Source organism: Daucus carota, chromosome 8 (assembly GCF_001625215.2).
Source record: "Daucus carota subsp. sativus chromosome 8, DH1 v3.0, whole genome shotgun sequence".
Taxonomy (NCBI): domain Eukaryota; kingdom Viridiplantae; phylum Streptophyta; class Magnoliopsida; order Apiales; family Apiaceae; genus Daucus; species Daucus carota.
Genome location: NC_030388.2, coordinates 7,666,647 through 7,687,420, shown reverse-complemented (window position 1 = coordinate 7,687,420; position 20,774 = coordinate 7,666,647). Strand labels below are relative to the sequence as shown.

General features: G+C 45.1%; 2 protein-coding genes across 2 annotated transcripts; both read right to left on the bottom strand.

The window, feature by feature from the left end:
• Positions 1 to 11,752: 11,752 nt before the first annotated feature.
• LOC108221132 (uncharacterized) lies at positions 11,753 to 17,260 on the bottom strand. Its single transcript, XM_064082562.1, has one exon. The coding sequence runs from the start codon at positions 17,112 to 17,114 to the stop codon at positions 11,889 to 11,891; it is 5,226 nt and encodes a 1,741-aa protein (XP_063938632.1). The 5' UTR covers positions 17,115 to 17,260; the 3' UTR covers positions 11,753 to 11,888.
• A 979-nt stretch (positions 17,261 to 18,239) lies between these two features.
• Positions 18,240 to 20,410, bottom strand: LOC135148238 (tetrahydroberberine oxidase-like). The gene is made up of 2 exons (XM_064082563.1): positions 19,375 to 20,410; positions 18,240 to 19,179 (listed from the first exon to the last, which is right to left on the bottom strand). The coding sequence occupies exons 1-2, from the start codon at positions 20,220 to 20,222 to the stop codon at positions 18,408 to 18,410; spliced, it is 1,620 nt and encodes a 539-aa protein (XP_063938633.1). The 5' UTR covers positions 20,223 to 20,410; the 3' UTR covers positions 18,240 to 18,407.
• Positions 20,411 to 20,774: the final 364 nt, after the last annotated feature.

The following is a 20,774-nucleotide window of genomic DNA, read 5'->3' as shown; positions in this document are numbered from 1 at the left end:
TATGAGAATACTTAATATGATTAGATAAAATATCGAAATATTATTATGGATAAAAACATGAGACAAATATTATGCTACATAAAATATTGAAAGAGTAACTAAAAGTTGAGATCACTTAATAATTAATTAATACTTTTTTAATAGTATATTAAAGTGATGGATGTGATTATTATTATATTCTAAAAATTTAAAGTATAAAATTAGGAATGACATAAAAGTAAAAACATAAATAACTTGTTCAGAGCAGGGATCATATTTCAAATTAAGGAGGCCATTTTAGTCATTTAAGTATTTGACAATTGTAACAACAAGTCTAACATCTATCTTATTTGAGAGAAATAAGGTCTACAAAAGAACAGGTCAATTGTTGGTAACAGCAATGCAGGAGGAGTTAAATGAATTTGAGAGAAATAAAGTCTGGACACTTGTACCAAGACCAAAGAACAGGTCAATTGTTGGTACTAAGTGGGTTTTTAGGAACAAAACAGACAGTGATGGTATAATCACAAGAAATAAAGCCAGACTGGTAGCTAAGGGATATTCTCAACAAGAAGGAATTGACTATGATGAGACCTTTGCCCCAGTTGCCAGATTGGAAGCAATCAGAATTTTCTTGGCTTATGCAGCACATAAGAAATTCAAAGTGTTTCAGATGGATGTAAAGAGTGCTTTTCTTAATGGGGAGCTGGAGGAAGAGGTATATGTTGAACAACCTCCAGGGTTTGTGGACACAAAATTTCCAGATCATGTCTACAGATTGGATAAAGCACTGTATGGACTAAAGCAAGCACCAAGAGCATGGTATGAAACTCTGGCTCAATTTCTTTTGGACAGTGGTTTCAACAGAGGTACAATTGATAAAACTCTATTTTATCTAAACCATGGTAATGATCTGCTATTAGTTCAAGTCTATGTAGATGATATTATTTTTGGATCTACTAATCCTAAACTCTGTGAGAGATTCTCAAAGCTCATGCAGTCCAGATATCAGATGAGCATGATGGGAGAAATGAGCTACTTTTTGGGACTTCAAGTCAAACAGACTGATGAGGGTATTTTCATTAATCAGTCTAAATATACCAGGAACCTGCTAAAGAAATTTGGCATGCAGGATAGCTCAGCTGCTACCACTCCAATGGCAACTGCCACTAAGTTAGATAAAGATACTGGATCACCAGTAGAAATTACTAACTATAGAGGTATGATAGGCTCACTTCTATATCTGACTGCTAGTAGACCTGATATCATGTTTGCAACCTGTCTCTGTGCAAGATTTCAAGCAGATCCAAGAGAACCACACCTTGTAGCAGTCAAAAGGATTTTCAAATATCTCAAAGGAACAGTTGAGATGGGACTCTGGTATCCCAGAGAATCAGACTTTACACTGATTGGTTACTCTGATGCAGATTTTGCAGGATGCAAAATAGACAGAAAAAGTACAAGTGGGAGCTGTCAATTTTTAGGAGGAAGATTAGTTTCTTGGTTCAGTAAGAAACAAAAATCTATCTCCACATCCACTGCAGAAGCAGAGTATATTGCTGCAGGAAGCTGCTGTGCTCAGATCTTATGGATGAAGAATCAACTACTGGATTATGGGTTAACTCTGACTCAAATTCCTATTTATTGTGATAACCAAAGTGCTATTGCTATGACAGGAAATCCAGTACAGCATTCCATGACCAAGCATATCAGCATAAGGTATCATTTTATCAGAGAACATGTGATGGAAGGAACAGTAGAGCTTCACTTTGTTCCAACAGATCAGCAGTTGGCAGATATCTTCACCAAACCTCTGGCTGAAGCAACATTTACAAGGCTTGTAAACGAATTAGGGATGATTTCTGGTCCTCTCTAAACTCTGATACATTGCATCATACTATATCTGTTAGTATTTGTTGTTATAAATCTGATCTACAACTGCATCTGTTATTCTCTGATCTAAACTCTGGTGATTATACTCTGATTTGATAAACTCTGATATTTAAACTCTGACCCGACAAACTCTGGTGACTTGAATTTTTCATGATGAAAGATACTCCTGTGAAGAACATGTTGCACTTACGTGAATTTGGTCGTTAAGTATCTCTAAAGTCTGATTTTTTTGATATTACAGCTGTGGAAATCTTTAACACATAACACATGAGTTAATTTTGTCACCTAGATTGTCTTACTTCTTAAATATTAGACATGTACTCAGAAAAGAATCTGATTTATTCCTCTTCTAAGCTAAGAGTTAAGACAACTCAGTTATGGGTCCTCAAGAAATTTCTTCTCAGTAAAGAAAATCAAAAGAAAAGAAAAACAAAAGAAATAATCTCAGGTACTCCTTTGAGATCTTAGAAAATTTGTGAAAGGAAAGAACCAAGTGCACTGCTGGTATTAAGCAAATGCATCAAAAATTGAAACAATTTTTTGGTGACTTTTCACATTCTCTGATTACTGGAGAAATACTCTGAGAAAACAAAAAGTCTAATAAAGGTTATGACTCACTTACCATGAGGAGTTCCCTTTCAAAAGACATTTGTGATTCCAAAGAGAAGAAATAAGTATACTCTGATCCATCTCTTGAGAAACTCGGCTTATGAGATGATTAAACAATTTTCTAATAATTTGATTCTTTCTAATATTAGTTAAGAAATTTGACAATCTCTGTGACATTAGAATATTCATGTTAACACACACCTCACTCCACTTCTGTGATTGACAATTTTTTTTGGCTTCGAGTAATTTTTGACTAGAGTTCAATAAATATTTGCAAACTCTGAGGAGCAAGTGTCGTATAGACCTTGAATATTTATCTCTCACCATTACAAGATTCTATGATCACTCTTTGATTTGTCACTTTGTAAGTCATTTATTTAAACTCTGGTCAATGGTCAGCCTCTGATCGAAGTCCGAGTTAAAATAAATATTTTGGTCAGATAGTATTAGATTTTATTATCAAACGGTAGAAAAACCATTTGAATTCCTGAGTGGAGAAAAACTCGGTAATTATTTGTGTTTTATTGGTAAATGGTGCATATTTGTTCAGATTCACACGCCACTCATAATTACCTCTCCACTACCATATTTTTTTACCGTTTAGAACCTGCCACGTGCCCCACTACAGCGTTTATCTCTCACCAACATGCGTATACACATATATATTGTCAGAAATTGAAATTTTTCATTATTTCACACAATTAATCATTCTCTCTCTCTCTGATAATCGTTTCAAAAACTCTTGTGCGCATTTCATCAAACACCTTATCTACACCTCACTATTCTCTTGATTTTTCAGAAAATGTCGACCAAAGCCTTTGAATATAATGGTGCCAAGTTCGTCACCAACAACTACGCTGCAATCCTGTCAAACGCTGAAGCTCCAAGCGAGTTCCATCTCATTCAGGACTATCTGGCTCACAGTGAGCTCATGTATGCACTCACACAACCAGAGGTGATTTCTCCAGAACAAGTTCTCTCACTCTGGCGTTCAGCAAGATACAATGATGGTGGTGAACATGGATCACCATCTTTGACATGCATATATGATGGTCAGGAGTATATTGTCACTCCTGAAACTGTAAGAAAGGCTCTCCACCTTCCAGAGCATTCCAAATATCATAGCTCTGTCAGCACCCAAACTCTGAAGGATATGATGCAATTCTTTGGATACTCTGGTAACACTGACAAGATGGGGGAACTCAAGCGCCCTTGTCTCTGCAAAGAATGGAGCTTTTACTACGACTGTATCACCAGGGCTTTTGGAAATAAATGCAGCAACTATGATGCAATCCCACTCTTCAGTCAGCAAATTGGGTATGCTCTGATTCATAATCTCAACTTTGATATTGCTCCTTATATCTTGAGATTTATTGGTGATAGGAGATTAGAGGATGAAAATACTGTCTACTTTGCTAGATTTTGTCAGCTTATTTTCTCATATTGTTATCCTCTGGTACCTATTCCTGATACTGACACTGAACCACCCTTCAAAATTACAAAAAGAGCTTTCTCTGACTTAATTAAGAAGGACAGTAAGAAACCCCAACTGCCCATTTTTGCCATACCTGTAACTGTGCAGGATAAATTGAAGCTGGCAATGCCAGATAAATATGGCTCACTATTCTCTGATGAGAATTTACCAACCTCCTCTCAACAGCCACAAGAAATACCAACCTCTGGTCCTTCCCAAAAGGGGCCAGTTGTAAAATCTAAACCAAAGCAAACCTCTGGTCCTTCCCAAAAAGGGCCAGTTGTAACATCTTCACCTACAAGAGTACTGAGGTCATCTAAACAGTCATCTCCATCCAAACAGTCATCTCCTCCACCTAGGAAGAGAAGATTTATGCAGAAACTATCAGACTCAGACTCAGACTCTGAGCCAGAACCAGTACCACTCATCTCAAGGCCCAGAAAGAAGATCAAGCCCACCTCCACTATCACTGATCTTACTGTGGACCCTCCTCTAGAATCCACAATAAATCCTCTTGAGATGGTAACAGTATCTGATCCTCTGATGATAGAGCCCTTATCTGCAGTACCTCTGACTACTTCACCTCATGCTGACACCCCAATGTCAGAATCTATTCCTCAGTCAGAGGATCCTTTGCCGCATTCCACAGAGGCTGCAATTCCTATCTCTGACAACATTCCTGAAGAATCTGAGTCGATTCCAGAGGCAATTGTCACTACTCCAGACATTGCTCAAGAAATTATAACTCCTGTTGAAGAATTGGTTGCAGCTCCTGATCAGGAGATATTATCTGCTGCAAATTCTGAGGAAGCTACAGCCCCTTTGTGCTCACAGACACTCAGTATTGCAGTTGATGATGATGATACAGATACTACAGAGGTCACTTCTGGTCATCCTATTGCCCCAGCTATTCTTGCAGCTGAAGTCTCTGCTGAGAACAGAGTCAGCATTTCAGTCAGGGAAGTCTCTCCAGTCAGAGATCCTTCACCTGTTCAATCTGCATCAACGGCTCCTGTTTGTGAAATTCCTTCTTCCAAACCTACAGAAAACAGAGTTTGCACTCTCAGTTACTCTAAGAGGATGCAAAGAGCTCCAACTTCCTCTGTGGAAGCCAGACTATCCTCTATAGAATTCACTCAGCAATCCATGCAGCAAACTCTGGCTGAGTTGAGCTCCTCTGTTGCTCAACTGGTCAAATTTCTCATCCCTGATGATGCCAAAAAGGGGGAGAAAGTACTGAAAGACAAATGCAAGGTTGATCAGCAACAGAGAAAACCAGATGATGAGGAAGAGGATGAAGAAAAGAAGGAGTCTGGAAATTTAAACTCTGAGATAATCTTGCACTCTCAGAGTCAATCTAAAGAAAAGAGGGATGATAAGGCTGGAAGCAGTACTCAGCAACCACAGAAAACAAAATCCCAACAACCTCTGATACCAGCTGATAACGCCAATCTCCGATCCCGGTCCTTCCTCCGCCGTGACTGGTGGTTCCGTGGTGTAGCTGCTGGATGGGAGCCTACAAAACAACGCCGGCGGGGGGGTTTTGCCCCAAAGCGCCTCCGGCGTGAGAGTAAGCGCGGGTTTCGGAAGGATAAAGATTAGAGAAAGTGTTATCTATGTGTGGTGGGAGAAGATGTATGTATGGTGGTTGCTGGTGACTGGTGGCTGAGAGTGTTTGAATATATGCTGAGTGTGAGTGTGTGTGTAAAATGAGTGTAAAGAGAGAGTTACCCTTGAACTCCTGATCTTGGTCCTATTTATAGGCCAAGGATTAGGGTTTAAGGGTGCGTACCTGGATCCTGGTCCTACACGTGTAGGGGTTTGATCCCCTACACGTGTCCAGGTGTCAGCTTAGGAGTAGTATTTTGGAATGTTCCTTGGCTTGTCTCTATCGCCAGTAGTTGACCGTTACGTTTGTCTTTATCGTGTCAGTCTGCGCCTTGTGCAGCAAGTGTCGGCTGGTACATGTGTATCCGGGTGAGTAGTAAGTTTCATGTGCCCGGGTAAGCAATCATGTCCGGGTTGTTTCACCTGTCAAGGCTGGGGATGCCCTGTGGTGTTGGTGGCTACCCGGGGTGGAGGTTCCTCTGAAGGACCCGGGTGCTGCTCCTGAAGGACCCGGGTGTTGGTTAACCGGGTTATACCCTATCATTTGCCCCCCACTCCCTTATATAGATTTTCTATGTGAGGGAGTAAAGTGTAGTTTCAGTGCTGTTTCCCCGGTCGAGTGGATCCGGATGAGAGTACAGGCTTATTGTTGCCCCCCGGCCCGGGTAGATATATGAGTTGTTCGCTTTTCATTCTGAGTAGATCCGGGTGGGGGTAGGGGTGTTGCGCTTTCGCCATCCTGCCCGGGTTGAGTGGGCCTCATCGGTCGGCTGTTCTTCCGCATTTCTGGATCCGGGTAAGGCTATAGCCCGGGTCAAGGGATGGTGAAACGGTCGAGATGTGCGGAATTCAGACGGGTGGCGTGTCTTGGGAGTTGCACCGACGCGTCTTTTGAGGAGAAGTAAATTAGAAACGGCTGTAATAATTGCTATGTGGCCAATAGGAAACTGCCACGTGGCCTAGCAGTACGTTTATGTATATAAATACACGCATCTCTGTTTCACTTCTCCATTTTCACTTCAGTTTTTACTTGTTTTCTCTGCCCTTTCTTCAAAAACCCCTCGTTCGTGCTCTTCTTTTCGTCGGAGTTTTTGCCGATTGTTGCCTGCGGCTTCGCTCTTTTTCCTCGTCTTTGTACCAAGTAAGTGATTCATTTCGCTTCTTCCTTTTATATTGTTTCGTCTGATATGTGCTTGATGTTGTCTTGGTAATCTTTGAATGTTGCTGGTGCCCTGTTTGCATTTTTGTTTTGATATTGCATGTGTTCGTTGGGGGTTTGTAAGATTAGTTTATGGTTTCGTGTTTTGATTTGAGATGGCTTGGTGTTTGGGGTTTTGGTTTTTGAAAATCTGGGTTTTGGTTTGGAATTTCTTGAGTGTATGTGTATGTATATGTGTATAGTGAGTGTATAACGGCTGGGGGTTTGGGTTTTGATTCTTGATTTTGTTTTGAAATTTCTGTGGAAATGTTTGTGGCGTTTGGGATTCTTCGGTGATTTGAACTGGACCCGGGTCATATGGTTATACCCGGGTTGGGTAGATTTAGGACATGGCTGTTTTAGATGTTTGTAAGTCGTGAGAGTATTTGCCCGGTTATGTACTTTAGGTCCGGGTAGGGGTTTCTGGTTGCTTTGTTTTAGATGTGTGTATGCGGGACCCCGGGTAGCTTTCTTGTATGTAGTACCCTTCTCCCCGCAAAAACCTGGGGGAAGGGGAGGACCCGGGTAGGGTTGCTGTAGTTGGTACCCGGGTAGTGCTTGTTTGTACTTGGTCGTTTCTCTTTTCTGGATGCTTTTTCACATAGAATTAGGATGGGATCCGGACCCAAATAAAATCTGTAACTATATGTGAATTCTAAAACTGACCCGGGTTCCCTTCTTTATTTAGGTTTATGGTCCGGATCCCTAGGCCGCCAAGGAAAGAGATCGTTGCTTACTCAGCTGTACCCGGGGAGTTTTCTAGTGACACCGAGTGCGACGAGGTCCATACTCTTGCTCACCGTGCTCGGGTAAAGATGGCTGAAAGAGAAGTTTCTTCCTCGGGAGTGGTGTCCGAGTTCCAAAAAGTGACAAAGACGATCGGGAAGCAGGTTATTATGTCCCCGGAAGGTATCTGGTGTGACTCTAAGTCTTACTTTGTTACCAAGGCTCCCCTGGTCGAGGAGAAGGGGTTTTACACCAACATGTCCGGATTCTACAGGCGTAAGCACCCAAACGGGATGTTGGGACCTTACAGTAAGGAGGAGTTTGATGAGAAGTTCCGGGAGCTGATTGGGATCCGGGCTCCGTTCCCGCTGAAGAGCCATATCAGGGAAATGTCTCCGGACGCGGCCGATCGAATGATCCGGGCCGCTTTCCAATTGCCTCCGGAAGTCGAGTGGAGGTGGCCTGTGCCCGGGGAAATGATTTACCACCGGCCTGCAGATGGTTTCGTCCCGGTGTGGATGGAACATCTTCGATCCGGGTGGAATCCCCGATGGCATATTTTCTTCAAACATCTATGTAAATATGAGTGGAAGGTGTCTCCGATGCAGCTGACTCCGAACGCGGTCAAGTGGATGACCTGGTTTCTGTGGGCTTGCAATAAGATGAATTACTATCCCACTTTGAGGCTGTTCCGCATGCTGTTTCAGTTTAAGAAGTCCGGGGTGAAGCCCCTATATGAACTGCGCTTTCGCTCAAAGGAGTGTGGTCTGGGAACCGGGTTTGTGAGCCCGGTTATGCATCAAAGTTCACTGAAGGGCTGGAACGGCGAGGTCCTCATGCTGAAGGGCCTAGACCTGGGTTTCATGCCTTATATAGAGGTAGATGATAAGGAGGTGAAGACGGACTCTGGGGCGCCCGGAGCTACTGGGGAGTTCCGGGCTCAGTTGGTCGAGTTTTGTAATTGTCTCGGGTTTCAGCTGACCCGGGATACGTTTATGCAGCACAACAAATTGCATGAGGGCGGCTGTGAGTCGCATCTCTTCTTTAGTCTTTTATTTCACTTTTGTAGTCTTGTCCGGGTCTTCTTCGTCTTACGTCTGCTCCTGTTTTGTCCGGGTCTTCTAGTTGGTAATCTTGTGTTGCTGTATTGTCCGGGTCTCTTTGCTTGTTATGTGTATGTTCCTTAGATAATTTTTGTTGCCATATTTCTTTGTATTGACCCGGGTTCTTTGGTTCTTTGGCAGGTCTTCCCTACTTCGACCCGGATCTCTGGAAAGATATGTCTGCTAACGACTCCTTTGCTGCCGCTTTGAGGAACTTGGGGGGAGTTCATACCCTTCCCAAGCCTCAGCCGAAGGATAAGTCGGCAAAAAAGAAGAAGAGGGCTGTGAAGAGGGGGGAGTCCGGGTCCTCTCGTCAGGAGACAGATGGGACCGGGCATTCGAGTGCTACTCCGGACCCGGAGGTCCCAGTTGAAGATCAGGATCTGGGAGTTGATGCTGTGGAGGTGGAGAGCCCGGTCCACGAGCCGAAGAAAAAGAAGAAGAAGACTGATTCTTCCCAGAAACAAGTGATTGATATGACGGGGGAGGATCCGGGAAAGTCTGCGATGGAAGTGGTGGACCTGGGGGTCGATCTCGAGGGTGGTTCCCGCCCAGCGCCCAGGTTTGGAAAATATCCGGTCAAGAAAGTGATTGGATTAATGTCTGAGCTCCCCTCTGACCAGGATTGGGAGATGATGGAAGATCAGGGTCTGGTCGAGAATTTTAAGGAGATCGGGGACCTGTGGGGTCAGGTAATTCTCCTACCCGGGTTCAATTTTCTTTTGTACTTTGCTTCGTTTTCCTTGTTTTTTATAATTCTGGTTTTTCTGACCCGGGTCTGATGTTTCTCTGTTAGCTCGGTGGTCGCTTGGCCGGGTTCAATACCCATGCTTTGGCTAACTTGAAGAAGGAGAGAGATTTCTCTATCGCTAATCATGCCAAAGCAGTGAAATTGGAGAAGGATCTTGATATAGAGAGGTCAGCCCGGGAAGCGTTGGAATCGAGTTTGGCTACCAGAGTCAAGGAGGCTGAAGTTCGTAAGGAAGCTGAGCTCGGGCAGAGAGTCAAAGATGCTAAAACCCGGGCTGAGGGCGCGGAGAAGAAGGTTACCGGGTTGGAGCAGGAGGTGGCTGGCCTGAAGCGGGAGTTGGAGACCCGGAAAGCGCCTGCGGAGGTCATCGCCGACTTTCAAAAGTCGAAGGTTTATGAGGATGCCCTGGCCAAGGCCGCAGCTGCTGAAGTCATGCGCTGCTGGACTGTGGCTGAGAAGCATATCAAAACTGACCCGGGTGCTAATGCTCAAAGCTTCATTGACTTATACATTGCTGTGAAGAACAGAATCAATGCAGGTGGGGCGGAGCCCGAGCCTTATGCTGTCCCGGGTCAGGATGTGGACTCGGATTCTTCGGCTGAATCCGAACCGGTGGATGAAGAGATTCCTGTTCAAGATCCTCCTGCCGATGATCATCCCGTCCAAGACTCTCCTCCTGCTTAGATTGATTTTTGCCTTTGCTTTTGAAAAACAATGTTTTTGTGATATCAAGTATATTTGTGTATCAGGATTGGTTATTTGACCGGGTCTGTGTGTACCCGGGTACTATGGATGCTTACTTCGCTGCTTTTGATCAACTATTTTATTTTTTTTTTTTTTTTTTGTCAACGATAGACTCGTGAATGCTTCGTTGCTTGCTTTATATACTTATCGTCCGGATCGGTTGCTTACATAGTTTTGTACTTAGAAATTTTTTCTAAGCAAATGAAATAGGTGGGCCCGGGTAACATCTACCCGGGTTGGTTGCTTACATAGTTTTGTACTTAGAAATTTTTTCTAAGCAAATGAAATAGGTGGACCCGGGTAACATCTATCCGGGTTGGTTGCTTACATAGTTTTGTACTTAGAAATTTTTTCTAAGCAAATGAAATAGGTGGACCCGGGTAACATCTATCCGGGTTGGTTGCTTACATAGTTTTGTACTTTGAAATTTTTTCTAAGCAAATGAAATAGGTGGACCCGGGTAACATCTATCCGGGTTGGTTGCTTACATAGTTTTGTACTTAGAAAATTTTTCTAAGTAAATGAAATAGGTTGACCCGGGTAGCATCTACCTGGGTTGGTCGTTTAAATGTGTTTTGCATTTAGAAATTTTTTCTAAGCCAAAAATGAAGATGGATGGACCTGGGCGATGTTTTACCCGGGTGGACTGCTTTATACATGTTTGTACTTAGAAATTTTTTCTAAGGAAGTAAAATGGATGGACCCGGGCCATTCTTACCCGGGTTGATTGCTTTATTTGTGTTTGTACTTAGAAAATTTTTCCAAGTAAATAAAATGGATGGACCCGGGCAATTCTTGCCCGGGTTGATTGCTTTATTTGTGTTTGCACTTAGGAAATTTTTCCAAGTAAATAAAATGGATGGACCCGGGCAATTCTTACCCGGGTTGACTGCTTGATTTGTGTTTGCACTTAGGAAATTTTTCCAAGTAAATAAAATGGATGGACCCGGGCAATTCTTACCCGGGTTGACTGCTTGATTTGTGTTTGTACTTAGAAAATTTTTCCAAGTAAATAAAATGGATGGACCCGGGCAATTCTTACCCGGGTTGATTGCTTTATTTGTTTTTGGTTGCTTTAGAAATTTTCTGAGTAAAATAACAGGTGCAATTCATTAGTAGCAAAAGACTTCATTGACTTCATTGATATTCAGAAGATTATACAGCTTTGATAATGATCAAAAGTACATGATTGCTTTTTAGGGATATATTGCTGTCTTCTAGGATCCTTCCTTCTCGTCGATTTTACTGATAGAACTTCCTCAACCTAAGACCATGCCAGGTGTTGGATACTTCTGACCCGTCCATATGCTCCAATTTGTAGGTGTCCGGCCTTAGGACTTCTTTGACTTTGTAGGGGCCTTCCCACTTAGGCATCAGCTTGCCAGTGTTGGTTGGATCAGAGGCTTCGGTGTCTCGTAGGACCAGGTCTCCTGCTTGAAAATTTCTAACCCGGGATCTTTTGCTGAAGTGATCCCGGGTCTTCTCTTTGTATTTTTCCATCCTTGCGATTGCCTGGTCTCGGACCTCATCTACCAAGTCTAGGTTGACCCGGAGTCCTTCTTCATTCGCAATTTCATCAAAGTTGATTGCTCTGTAGGAAGGTGACCCGACTTCGATTGGGAGCATTGCCTCCGTTCCATAGGCCAATTTGAAGGGAGTTTCTCCGGTGCTTGTCCGAGGACTAGTTCGGTATGACCAGAGGACATGGGGTAGTTCTTCTGGCCACTTGCTCTTGCTTTCTTCAAGTCTTTTCTCAATTCCTCTCAGGAGGATCCGGTTGGTGACCTCGACCTGGCCATTTCCTTAAGGATAGGCGACTGAAGACTTCTTGTGCTTGATGCCTCTTTCAGCCAGGTAGCTTTCAAAGTCCGACCCTATGAACTGGGGTCCATTATCTGAGACCAGGACTCTTGGTAGCCCGAATCTCATCAGGATGTTGTCCATGAACCGGATGACATCTTGCTGATTGATCGTCCGCATTGCCTTGGCTTCAACCCACTTGGTCATATAATCAATGGAAACAAGCAAGTATCTGAGGTCTCCTTTAGCCCGGGGAAAGGGTCCCATGATGTCTATCCCCCATACAGCAAAGGGGATCGGGGATAAAACCGAGGAAGGTAGGACAGGGCTTAACCGGGGCACGTTGCTGAACAGTTGGCAATTTTTGCACTTCTTAACAAACTCGACGGCGTCTTGATGAATTGTTGGCCAGTAGTAGCCTTGCCGGATGATTTTATATGCCAGGCCTTTCGCTGACATGTGATCTCCACAGATCCCTTCGTGAACTTCTCTCAGACAATATTCGGCTTCCTCCGGACCTATGCATTTCAGGATTGGGGATGAGTAGGTCCGGCGAAAGAGTGTTCCTTCTTCGACAAAAAACTTGGCCGCCTTAGCTTTCAGCCGTTGTGCTTTTCCCTTGTCTTCAGGTAACTCTCCCCTCTCAATGTAGTTGATCAGGGGAGTCATCCAGGTAGGGTTGTTGCTGATTTCGAAAATTTCTTCATGATCTATTGTTGGCTTGTGCAATTCCTCGAAATAGACCGAGCTATCCAGGTCTGCTGAATTTTGGACCAACCTGGAGAGGTTGTCCGCTTCAGCATTTTCTTCCCTGTTGACTTGCAAGATCCTGCACCCGGGGATCAGAGTGAGGTAGCCTTTTACCAAGGCCTGATACTTGGTCAGGATCGGGTCTTTGGCAAGGTACTCCCCATTGGTCTGTCTGACCACGATCTGGGAATCACTGTAGATGGTGAGGTTCCGGATTGACAAGGTCCGGACCAACTTCAATCCCGCTAATAGGGCTTCATACTCTGCTTGATTGTTGGTTGCTGGGAAGTTGAAAGAGATTGCTGTTTTGATGGTGAACCCGTCCGGGCTCTTCAGGATTAGCCCAGCTCCTGACCTTTCGGTTGTTGAGGAGCCGTCAACATGGAGTATCCAAGACTCCGGGTTGGGTTCTACTGGAGCTTCCGGTTCGGTTTCCATAGGAGTTGACTGGTTTTCTGGGAAGTTGCATTCCACTACAAAGTCTGCCAGGACCTGGGCTTTGACTGCTGTCCGGGGTAGGAAGGTTAGGCTGAACTGGCTAAGTTCGATCGCCCAGTTTACTAGTCTCCCGGAGATGTCTGGCTTGTGAATGATTTTCCTCAAAGGTTGGTCTGTGACGATCCTGATTTCTCTTCCTTGGAAGTAATGTCTGAGCTTTCTGGATGCGGTGATCAGTGCGAAAGCGAATTTCTCTAAGTTGGGGTATCTGGTCTCCGCATCTTTGAGGACCTGGCTGACATAGTAGACAGGCTTCTGCTGCCCGGCTTCTTCCCTGATCAGGGCTGCCCCAACGGCCAGAGGTCCGGCTGACAGGTATAGATAGAGAGGTTCTCCGGGTAAAGCTTTTGTCAGGATCGGGGGTTTGGACAGGTATGCTTTTATTTCGTCGAGAGCTCTTTGGCAATCCGGGCTCCATTCTACCAACTTCTGATTTTTTGCCCCTTTTAACAACTCAAAGAACGGTAGACATCTTTCAGCGAGTTTGGAGACAAATCTCCGAAGTGCTGCTAAAGACCCTGCTAGCTTTTGGACTTCTCTCTGAGTCCGAGGTGGTTGCATCTCTTGTACAGCTTTGATCTTCTCCGGGTTAGCCTCGATACCCCGGTTGCTTACCATGAAACCCAAAAACTTTCCGGCCTCTACCCCGAAGGTGCACTTGTCCGGATTGAGCTTTAGTTTAGTTCTTCTCATGTTCTCAAAACACTCTCTGAGATCTGAAATGTGACCCGGGACTGATGTAGATTTGGAGATGATGTCGTCGACGTAGCATTCCAGATTTCTTCCAAGTTGGTCCTTGAAAATCTCGTTCATTGCCTTCTGGTAAGTAGACCCGGCGTTCCTTAACCCGAAAGGCATCAGCTTGTAGGCATAAACTGCTCGGTGGGTTATGAAGGCTGTTTTGGCTATGTCCGCTGGGTTCATCTTGACCTGGTTGTACCCGGAGAAAGCGTCCATGAAACTTAGCATCAGGTGTCCGGACGTGGCATCGATAAGCTGGTCAATGCTTGGTAGAGGATAAGGGTCCTTGGGGCATGCCGCATTCAGATCCGTGTAGTCGACACACATCCTCCACTTTCCATTTGCTTTCTTGACCATGACTACGTTAGCTAGCCACTCCGGGTATTTGATCTCACATATGATGTCCGCCTTCATTAACTTCCCGACTTCCTCATCTATTGCTTTCTGCCTCTCTGGGGCAAAATTTCTTCGCTTCTGCTTAACAGGCCTCTTTTTGGGATCGACGTCAAGGCTGTGCATTGCCAATGATTCGTCCAACCCGGGCATGTCGTCCGGGCTCCAGGCAAAGACGTCTGCGTAGCTCCGGAGCAGTTGGATGAGTTCCTCTTTAAAAACGGTATCTAGGCCTTTTCCAATTTTGACTTTCCTTGTCGGGTTGTCTTTTTCGATCAGGACTGACTCGGTCTCGACCGCAGCTTCGACCTTGGTTAATTCTTGTGCCGAGATCATTTGCTGGATTCGAGCGTCCGTGTTCTTTTCCGCAAAATCTTGAGCTGAGCTCATGGTTGCTTTTTGGTTGCTTTTTCTGGGATCAGGGTTGGCTGCTCCCGGGTTGATGTTACCCGGGTCGATTTCGATCACCTGGACTTCTCCTTTTGGGTTTGTTTTCGGGTAGGGTCGATGCTTCTTGTTACTTCTCTGTTTTTGGAAAACGGTGGCCTTTCTCTTGTTGTCCAGGTGTGTTTCCGCCATGACCAAGGCTTGGCTGTAACACATCCCAGCTGTTTCCGAATCTCCTCTGACTTCCCCTACCCCGAACGGGGTTGGGAATTTGAACTTTAGGTGTGGGATAGAAGTAATAGCTTCGATCTTGTTCAGACCTGGGCGACCGATGATCACGTTGTAAGGGGAGGGTGTATCCGTCACATAGAATTTGATAGTGTGGGTGACTTGGTTCGGGAGAGTTCCGAATCGGACCGGGAGATAAAGTGTTCCAAGGACTGGGACAATGCTGTTCCCGAATCCATATAAAGGATCCTCCCTGTAGTCGTTCATCCGGATGCTTCCTAGTTCCATCCGATCCATGGTGTGTTTGAACAAAATGTTTGCCGAGGAGCCGTTATCCACCAGGATCCTCCTTACTTCATTTTCGGCCATGTCAAGGGTCACTACCAGGGCTTGATTGTGACCCCGTGTGACTCCTTCAAAGTCCTTGTTGCTGAAGGAAATCACTTGTTCGGGGAAGGCTTGGATGGACATCACTTCTTGACGGGAGTCCGGGCTGGGAGGAGGGGAACAGGATCCGCCCAGTACTACGTTGACAATGTTCTTTTGTTTCCCCGAACCTTCTCCCTTGTTTGCTGTGTTCCGGGCGATGTATTGTCCCATGTTGCCTTTGCCGATTTGCTCTTCAATGAAGTACTTGAGGGATATGCAGTTTTCCGTCTTGTGACCGTGGGTGCCATGATAGTCACAATGCCGGTTAGCGGGTCTGCTCTCTGGAGGAGTCTGCATAGGTTTTGGTGGGTAGTAGAAGGGTTTGTCTCTGATTTCTTTGAGTATATCCTCGCGGGATCTGTTTAACGGAGTCCAATCGGGCTCTGGTTTTGGTTCCCTGGTTGCTTTGTTTGGACCGGGGTCACTTCTGGACCCGGATCCCTGTTGGCTTGTCCTCTTGGAACCTGATTGCTGGATGAAGTTTGTTTGTCTGTCTGGCTTGAATTTCTTATCCTGATGGTATTCTTTCCTGGGTCTGTCCTCGACCTGTTTTCCTCTTGAGCTGCCCTGTCTGGTCATTCTCATGGCTTGGAGTACGTCGGTTTCTTTGATGAATTTTGCAGCCATGGCATAGGCAGCCGCCAGGCTCTGGGGTTCTTTGTTGATTAACTCGACAACATATCTCTCGTTTTGTTCCGGGTCTAGGTTTCTTCTGAAAATGCTCAAAGCCTCACGCTCGTCCAGGTTGGAGATTTTGTTGATTGCTTCCTGGAAACGTTTCATGTAATCTGAGAGTGCCTCATTGTCATACTGACGAACCGTTTCCAGGTGACACATATGAAGTTCATGTGTCTTGTTTGCTCGGAACCTTCTGAGGAAGGCTTCCCTGAAATCTTTCCAGGATCCGATGCTCCGGGAGGGGATCCGGCTGAACCATCTCTGGGCCCCTCCCTTGAATGTGGATGCGAAGAAGCGGCATTTGGTCAGATCATTGTAGTAGTAGATCAGGGCTATCTGTTCAAAATAGTGCAGGTGTTCCTCCGGGTCACCCAGTCCATTGAAGGATTCGAAGTTGTAGTGTTTCATACCCTTTTGTCGGGGTATGGATTCCAAGGAGTGGCTGAAGGGAGTCAGGGTTCCCCCAATTTCAAGCCCGGCATCATTTCCGATTTTCCGGTTGAGTTCATTGATCATGTCTCTGAGGTTGGTTTGCCCCGGTCTCTCATCCTCTTCATCAGAGATGAGTTCGGGTGTTGTTTCCTTCCGGTATCGCTTGGACCGGGATCCCTTTATCAATTTCTCTTCTTCGAGTTGCATCCGGATGGCAATTTTTTGTTCCAGTTTTTCCTCTTCCTCTTTTCGGATCTGTTCTTTTCTTTCAGCTAAGATTCTTAGCCGGGTTTCCTCACTATCCTTCTGTTTCTTTTTCTTGGCTTTGTCTCCGATCCGGTCGAAGACGGAACCCCGGGATTGACGGCTGTTCCCGGAGTCCTCAGACTCACCGATGTCCTCAAGTCTGCGGTTGCTTTCCCGGCGATCATGGTACTGCCGGATGGCCTCGGCCAACTCTACATTGGTGAGCTGGGACAGGTGGAGGGTGGTGATCGGGACGTCGGTGTACTTGTACTGGTTTGCTTCGATCGTGACCCGGGCGTCATTGGGGTTGATTGCTTGGTTCTCGTCCGGGTTCACATGGGTGAAAAGGGGTCCTGAGGCATGATCCTGGTTCGGGTTATCCTGGTCTGTCTGAGGGTTATCCGGGTTCTGGGGAAGACCCAGGTGGGAGCGCGTCCTTTTTGTCATGGTCTCAAGAACTTACACAGGGTGTATGGTTGCTGTTTTGGTGGTAGTGCCCACAAATAGTATAGATAGTGACAGGATGACAAAAATAGTGTGCACAAGTAGTCAACTTACTATTTTCAGAGATACCACAAATAGTTAAGTGACAAAATGTGTGCAGGTGTGAGACAAAAGATTTTATGTGCTACAGACAAGATTAGGGTTTTGCTCAGACAGGGTTTGCTATCATGCACACATCAAGAAAAACCATGGCTGAAGGTTTTGAGGAGCTGGGTGTTTTACGAAAGCTTACTGGTGTGATTTGGACCCCCGTTTTGGGGGTTTGTTGAAGAAGATGAGTCCAGTGGCACCGTGACCACAGGACAGAGGACACCTTCCCCTCCTTCTAGCGCCAAATGATAACGCCAATCTCCGATCCCGGTCCTTCCTCCGCCGTGACTGGTGGTTCCGTGGTGTAGCTGCTGGATGGGAGCCTACAAAACAACGCCGGCGGGGGGGTTTTGCCCCAAAGCGCCTCCGGCGTGAGAGTAAGCGCGGGTTTCGGAAGGATAAAGATTAGAGAAAGTGTTATCTATGTGTGGTGGGAGAAGATGTATGTATGGTGGTTGCTGGTGACTGGTGGCTGAGAGTGTTTGAATATATGCTGAGTGTGAGTGTGTGTGTAAAATGAGTGTAAAGAGAGAGTTACCCTTGAACTCCTGATCTTGGTCCTATTTATAGGCCAAGGATTAGGGTTTAAGGGTGCGTACCTGGATCCTGGTCCTACACGTGTAGGGGTTTGATCCCCTACACGTGTCCAGGTGTCAGCTTAGGAGTAGTATTTTGGAATGTTCCTTGGCTTGTCTCTATCGCCAGTAGTTGACCGTTACGTTTGTCTTTATCGTGTCAGTCTGCGCCTTGTGCAGCAAGTGTCGGCTGGTACATGTGTATCCGGGTGAGTAGTAAGTTTCATGTGCCCGGGTAAGCAATCATGTCCGGGTTGTTTCACCTGTCAAGGCTGGGGATGCCCTGTGGTGTTGGTGGCTACCCGGGGTGGAGGTTCCTCTGAAGGACCCGGGTGCTGCTCCTGAAGGACCCGGGTGTTGGTTAACCGGGTTATACCCTATCAGACATGTTTTGATCATCTCATAAAGTCCAACTCGTAAATATTATTATTTTCAAAATTTTACCAAACAAACTGCAAGACTCACGGACACACATATATTTTATTAGATGAAACGATCCATCCAATCTTCAAAATAAATAAGTACAAACAATCTAGTAAGACACCTTGTAATACAACCAAGATGCACCAATCTACATATCGGACACAAGTGAAAAAACAGGGATACTCTGCTCGTGTCTGAAGAAGTTGAGAGGATCAGCCACCGTCTTCACCGCAACCAACCTATCGAAGTTAACACCAAAGTAACGCTTGCCCCACTGGCTAGCCTGAGCATAACTTGTGCTCCCTGTTGGATTGTTTTGACCCATCCAAACATTCACATAATTCACATATGCACTCCTGGGATTGCTGGTAACATAAGGAGTCAAATATGCGACCAACCTCCGCACCCAATCCATCCTCGCAGCTTCCTCTGCACATTCCTCCAGACCCGGACATGTCACCGCAAAGAAATTGAACATGTACAAGTACCCTGCTCGGTAGGGGAATGGGAGCGCGCTTTCAGAGATTTCATTCATTCTACCACCATAGGGAGTGTATTGCAAGAATGCCTGGTTTTCGGGAAGTTGGAACATGTAATCCCACACGCCTAGTAAGCCTTCTACTGGCATTGGCTGCTTGAAGAAATCTGATCTTCCTTTGAACGCGGGACGGGGTAAAATTGTCTTGTTTAGTAAAAGTTCTGGGGGCGCATTGTATGGAAACTGTGAGAAAAATACCATAGCTTGGATGTAGCTAACTTCGATGAGATCTTCTTGAACTAATCCTAACTCTGGGAATTGTTCTCCCATGATTGCAAGAACCTCCGAGGCTGGTCCGAGGTACAATGAGTCGAAGCTCATTCGGACTGTCTTGTTATCGGCCCTGGTACTGTTTTCACTTAATATCACATTTCCGTTGCACCTGTCACAGATCTTCGTTCGTTAGATCAAAAATTGCAATAATTGTTTCCCAATAAATTTCCAATTTCATCAATTACTTTTGTAAGAATAAAATATGATCCTGATAATTCTTTTCACGAGATTTTAAGAGAAGTGATCACTTAACAACTCTAAAGTCAAACAAGTGATAAATTAAAATACGCAGTATGTCCCATACCTGATGTCGAGTTCTTTAGGGAACAGGGGAGCCACAGATTGCCACTTGTAGAAAATATTCGTCATATCTTGTTCGATAGTTCTGAAAACCTGAAAAATTGTAACCACCGGAGGCACAGGAACTAAATCAACTTTCCACGACACAACAACTCCGAAGCTTCCACCACCACCACCTCTAATCGCCCAAAACAAATCCTCCCCCATCGTCGCCCTGGTTAAAATAACTCCATCTGCATTAATCAACCGAGCATCGATAACATGATCTCCCGCCAAACCATACTTCCTTCTCAACATACCGTACCCTCCACCACTCAAAATCCCACCAACGCCAACATTAGCCCATAATCCCGAGGGGAACCCGTACTCGGACGTGGCCCTGCTGAGATAATAGTAGAGCTCGCCATTCGTCGCGCCACTATCGATCCATGCAGTCGCGGTAGCCACGTCCGCGACAACTTTATTAATGTTGCGCAAGTCAAGTAGTACAAACGGGATCGAGGAAACATAGGAGAAGCCCTCGAAACTGTGGCCGCCGCTCCTGATCCTCATCTCCAAGCCTGTTAGCTTGGTGCAATAGATAACAGTCTGGATATGAGATTCGGTCGTGGGAGTAATAATGACGAGGGGTTTCGGTTTCGAGGCCTGTCCGAATCGGAGATTATTGATGGAATATTGCAATGTGGCGTTGAAAGAAGAGTTAGCTTGGGTGTAAACAAGCCCCGAGATTGTGGATGAGTCGCTAGACAGGGCTAGGCAATTGAGAAAAGCCGTGGTTTGAGTTGCGGATGAGAAAGAACATAGGGATGAGATTACAAGAGCCAAGGCTAAGAGCCAAGTTGAGAGCTTCATTTTCAGATTCGGATGATTTTGGGTTTGTGAATGTGTGTTTATATAAGGTGAAATTTAGAGTTGATTATTCTAAGGCCATGATAGTTTAGGACGTAGAGGTGATGGCTTCAATAATGAAAGCTTATCGATTATTTATTTTCAGACACAAGGCCACCACCTAAATCTTTTGAATCGTGACTAAAATTCAACAACCTTTGTCTTGTCCTCATCGATTACATTTGTAATTTTACTAAAATATATACTCCCTCCGTCCCACCAGGTTCTTTACAGTTTCCTTTTTGGGATGTCCCATCCAATTCTTTACATTCCAAAACTTACCAAATATAGTCAACGGGTCCCACCACTTCCCAACTTTTCCTCCCTTTTCACACTACTTTTACTCTCTTTTCACACTACTTTTACTCCACTATCTCTCTTTTATTCATTAAAAATTGATGGGTCCCACCACTTCACCCACTTTTCTTCCTCTTTTCCACTACTTTATACATATTTCTTAACCTCCGTGCCCAAACCAAACGTAAAGAATTGGCCGGGACGGAGGGAGTATTTTTT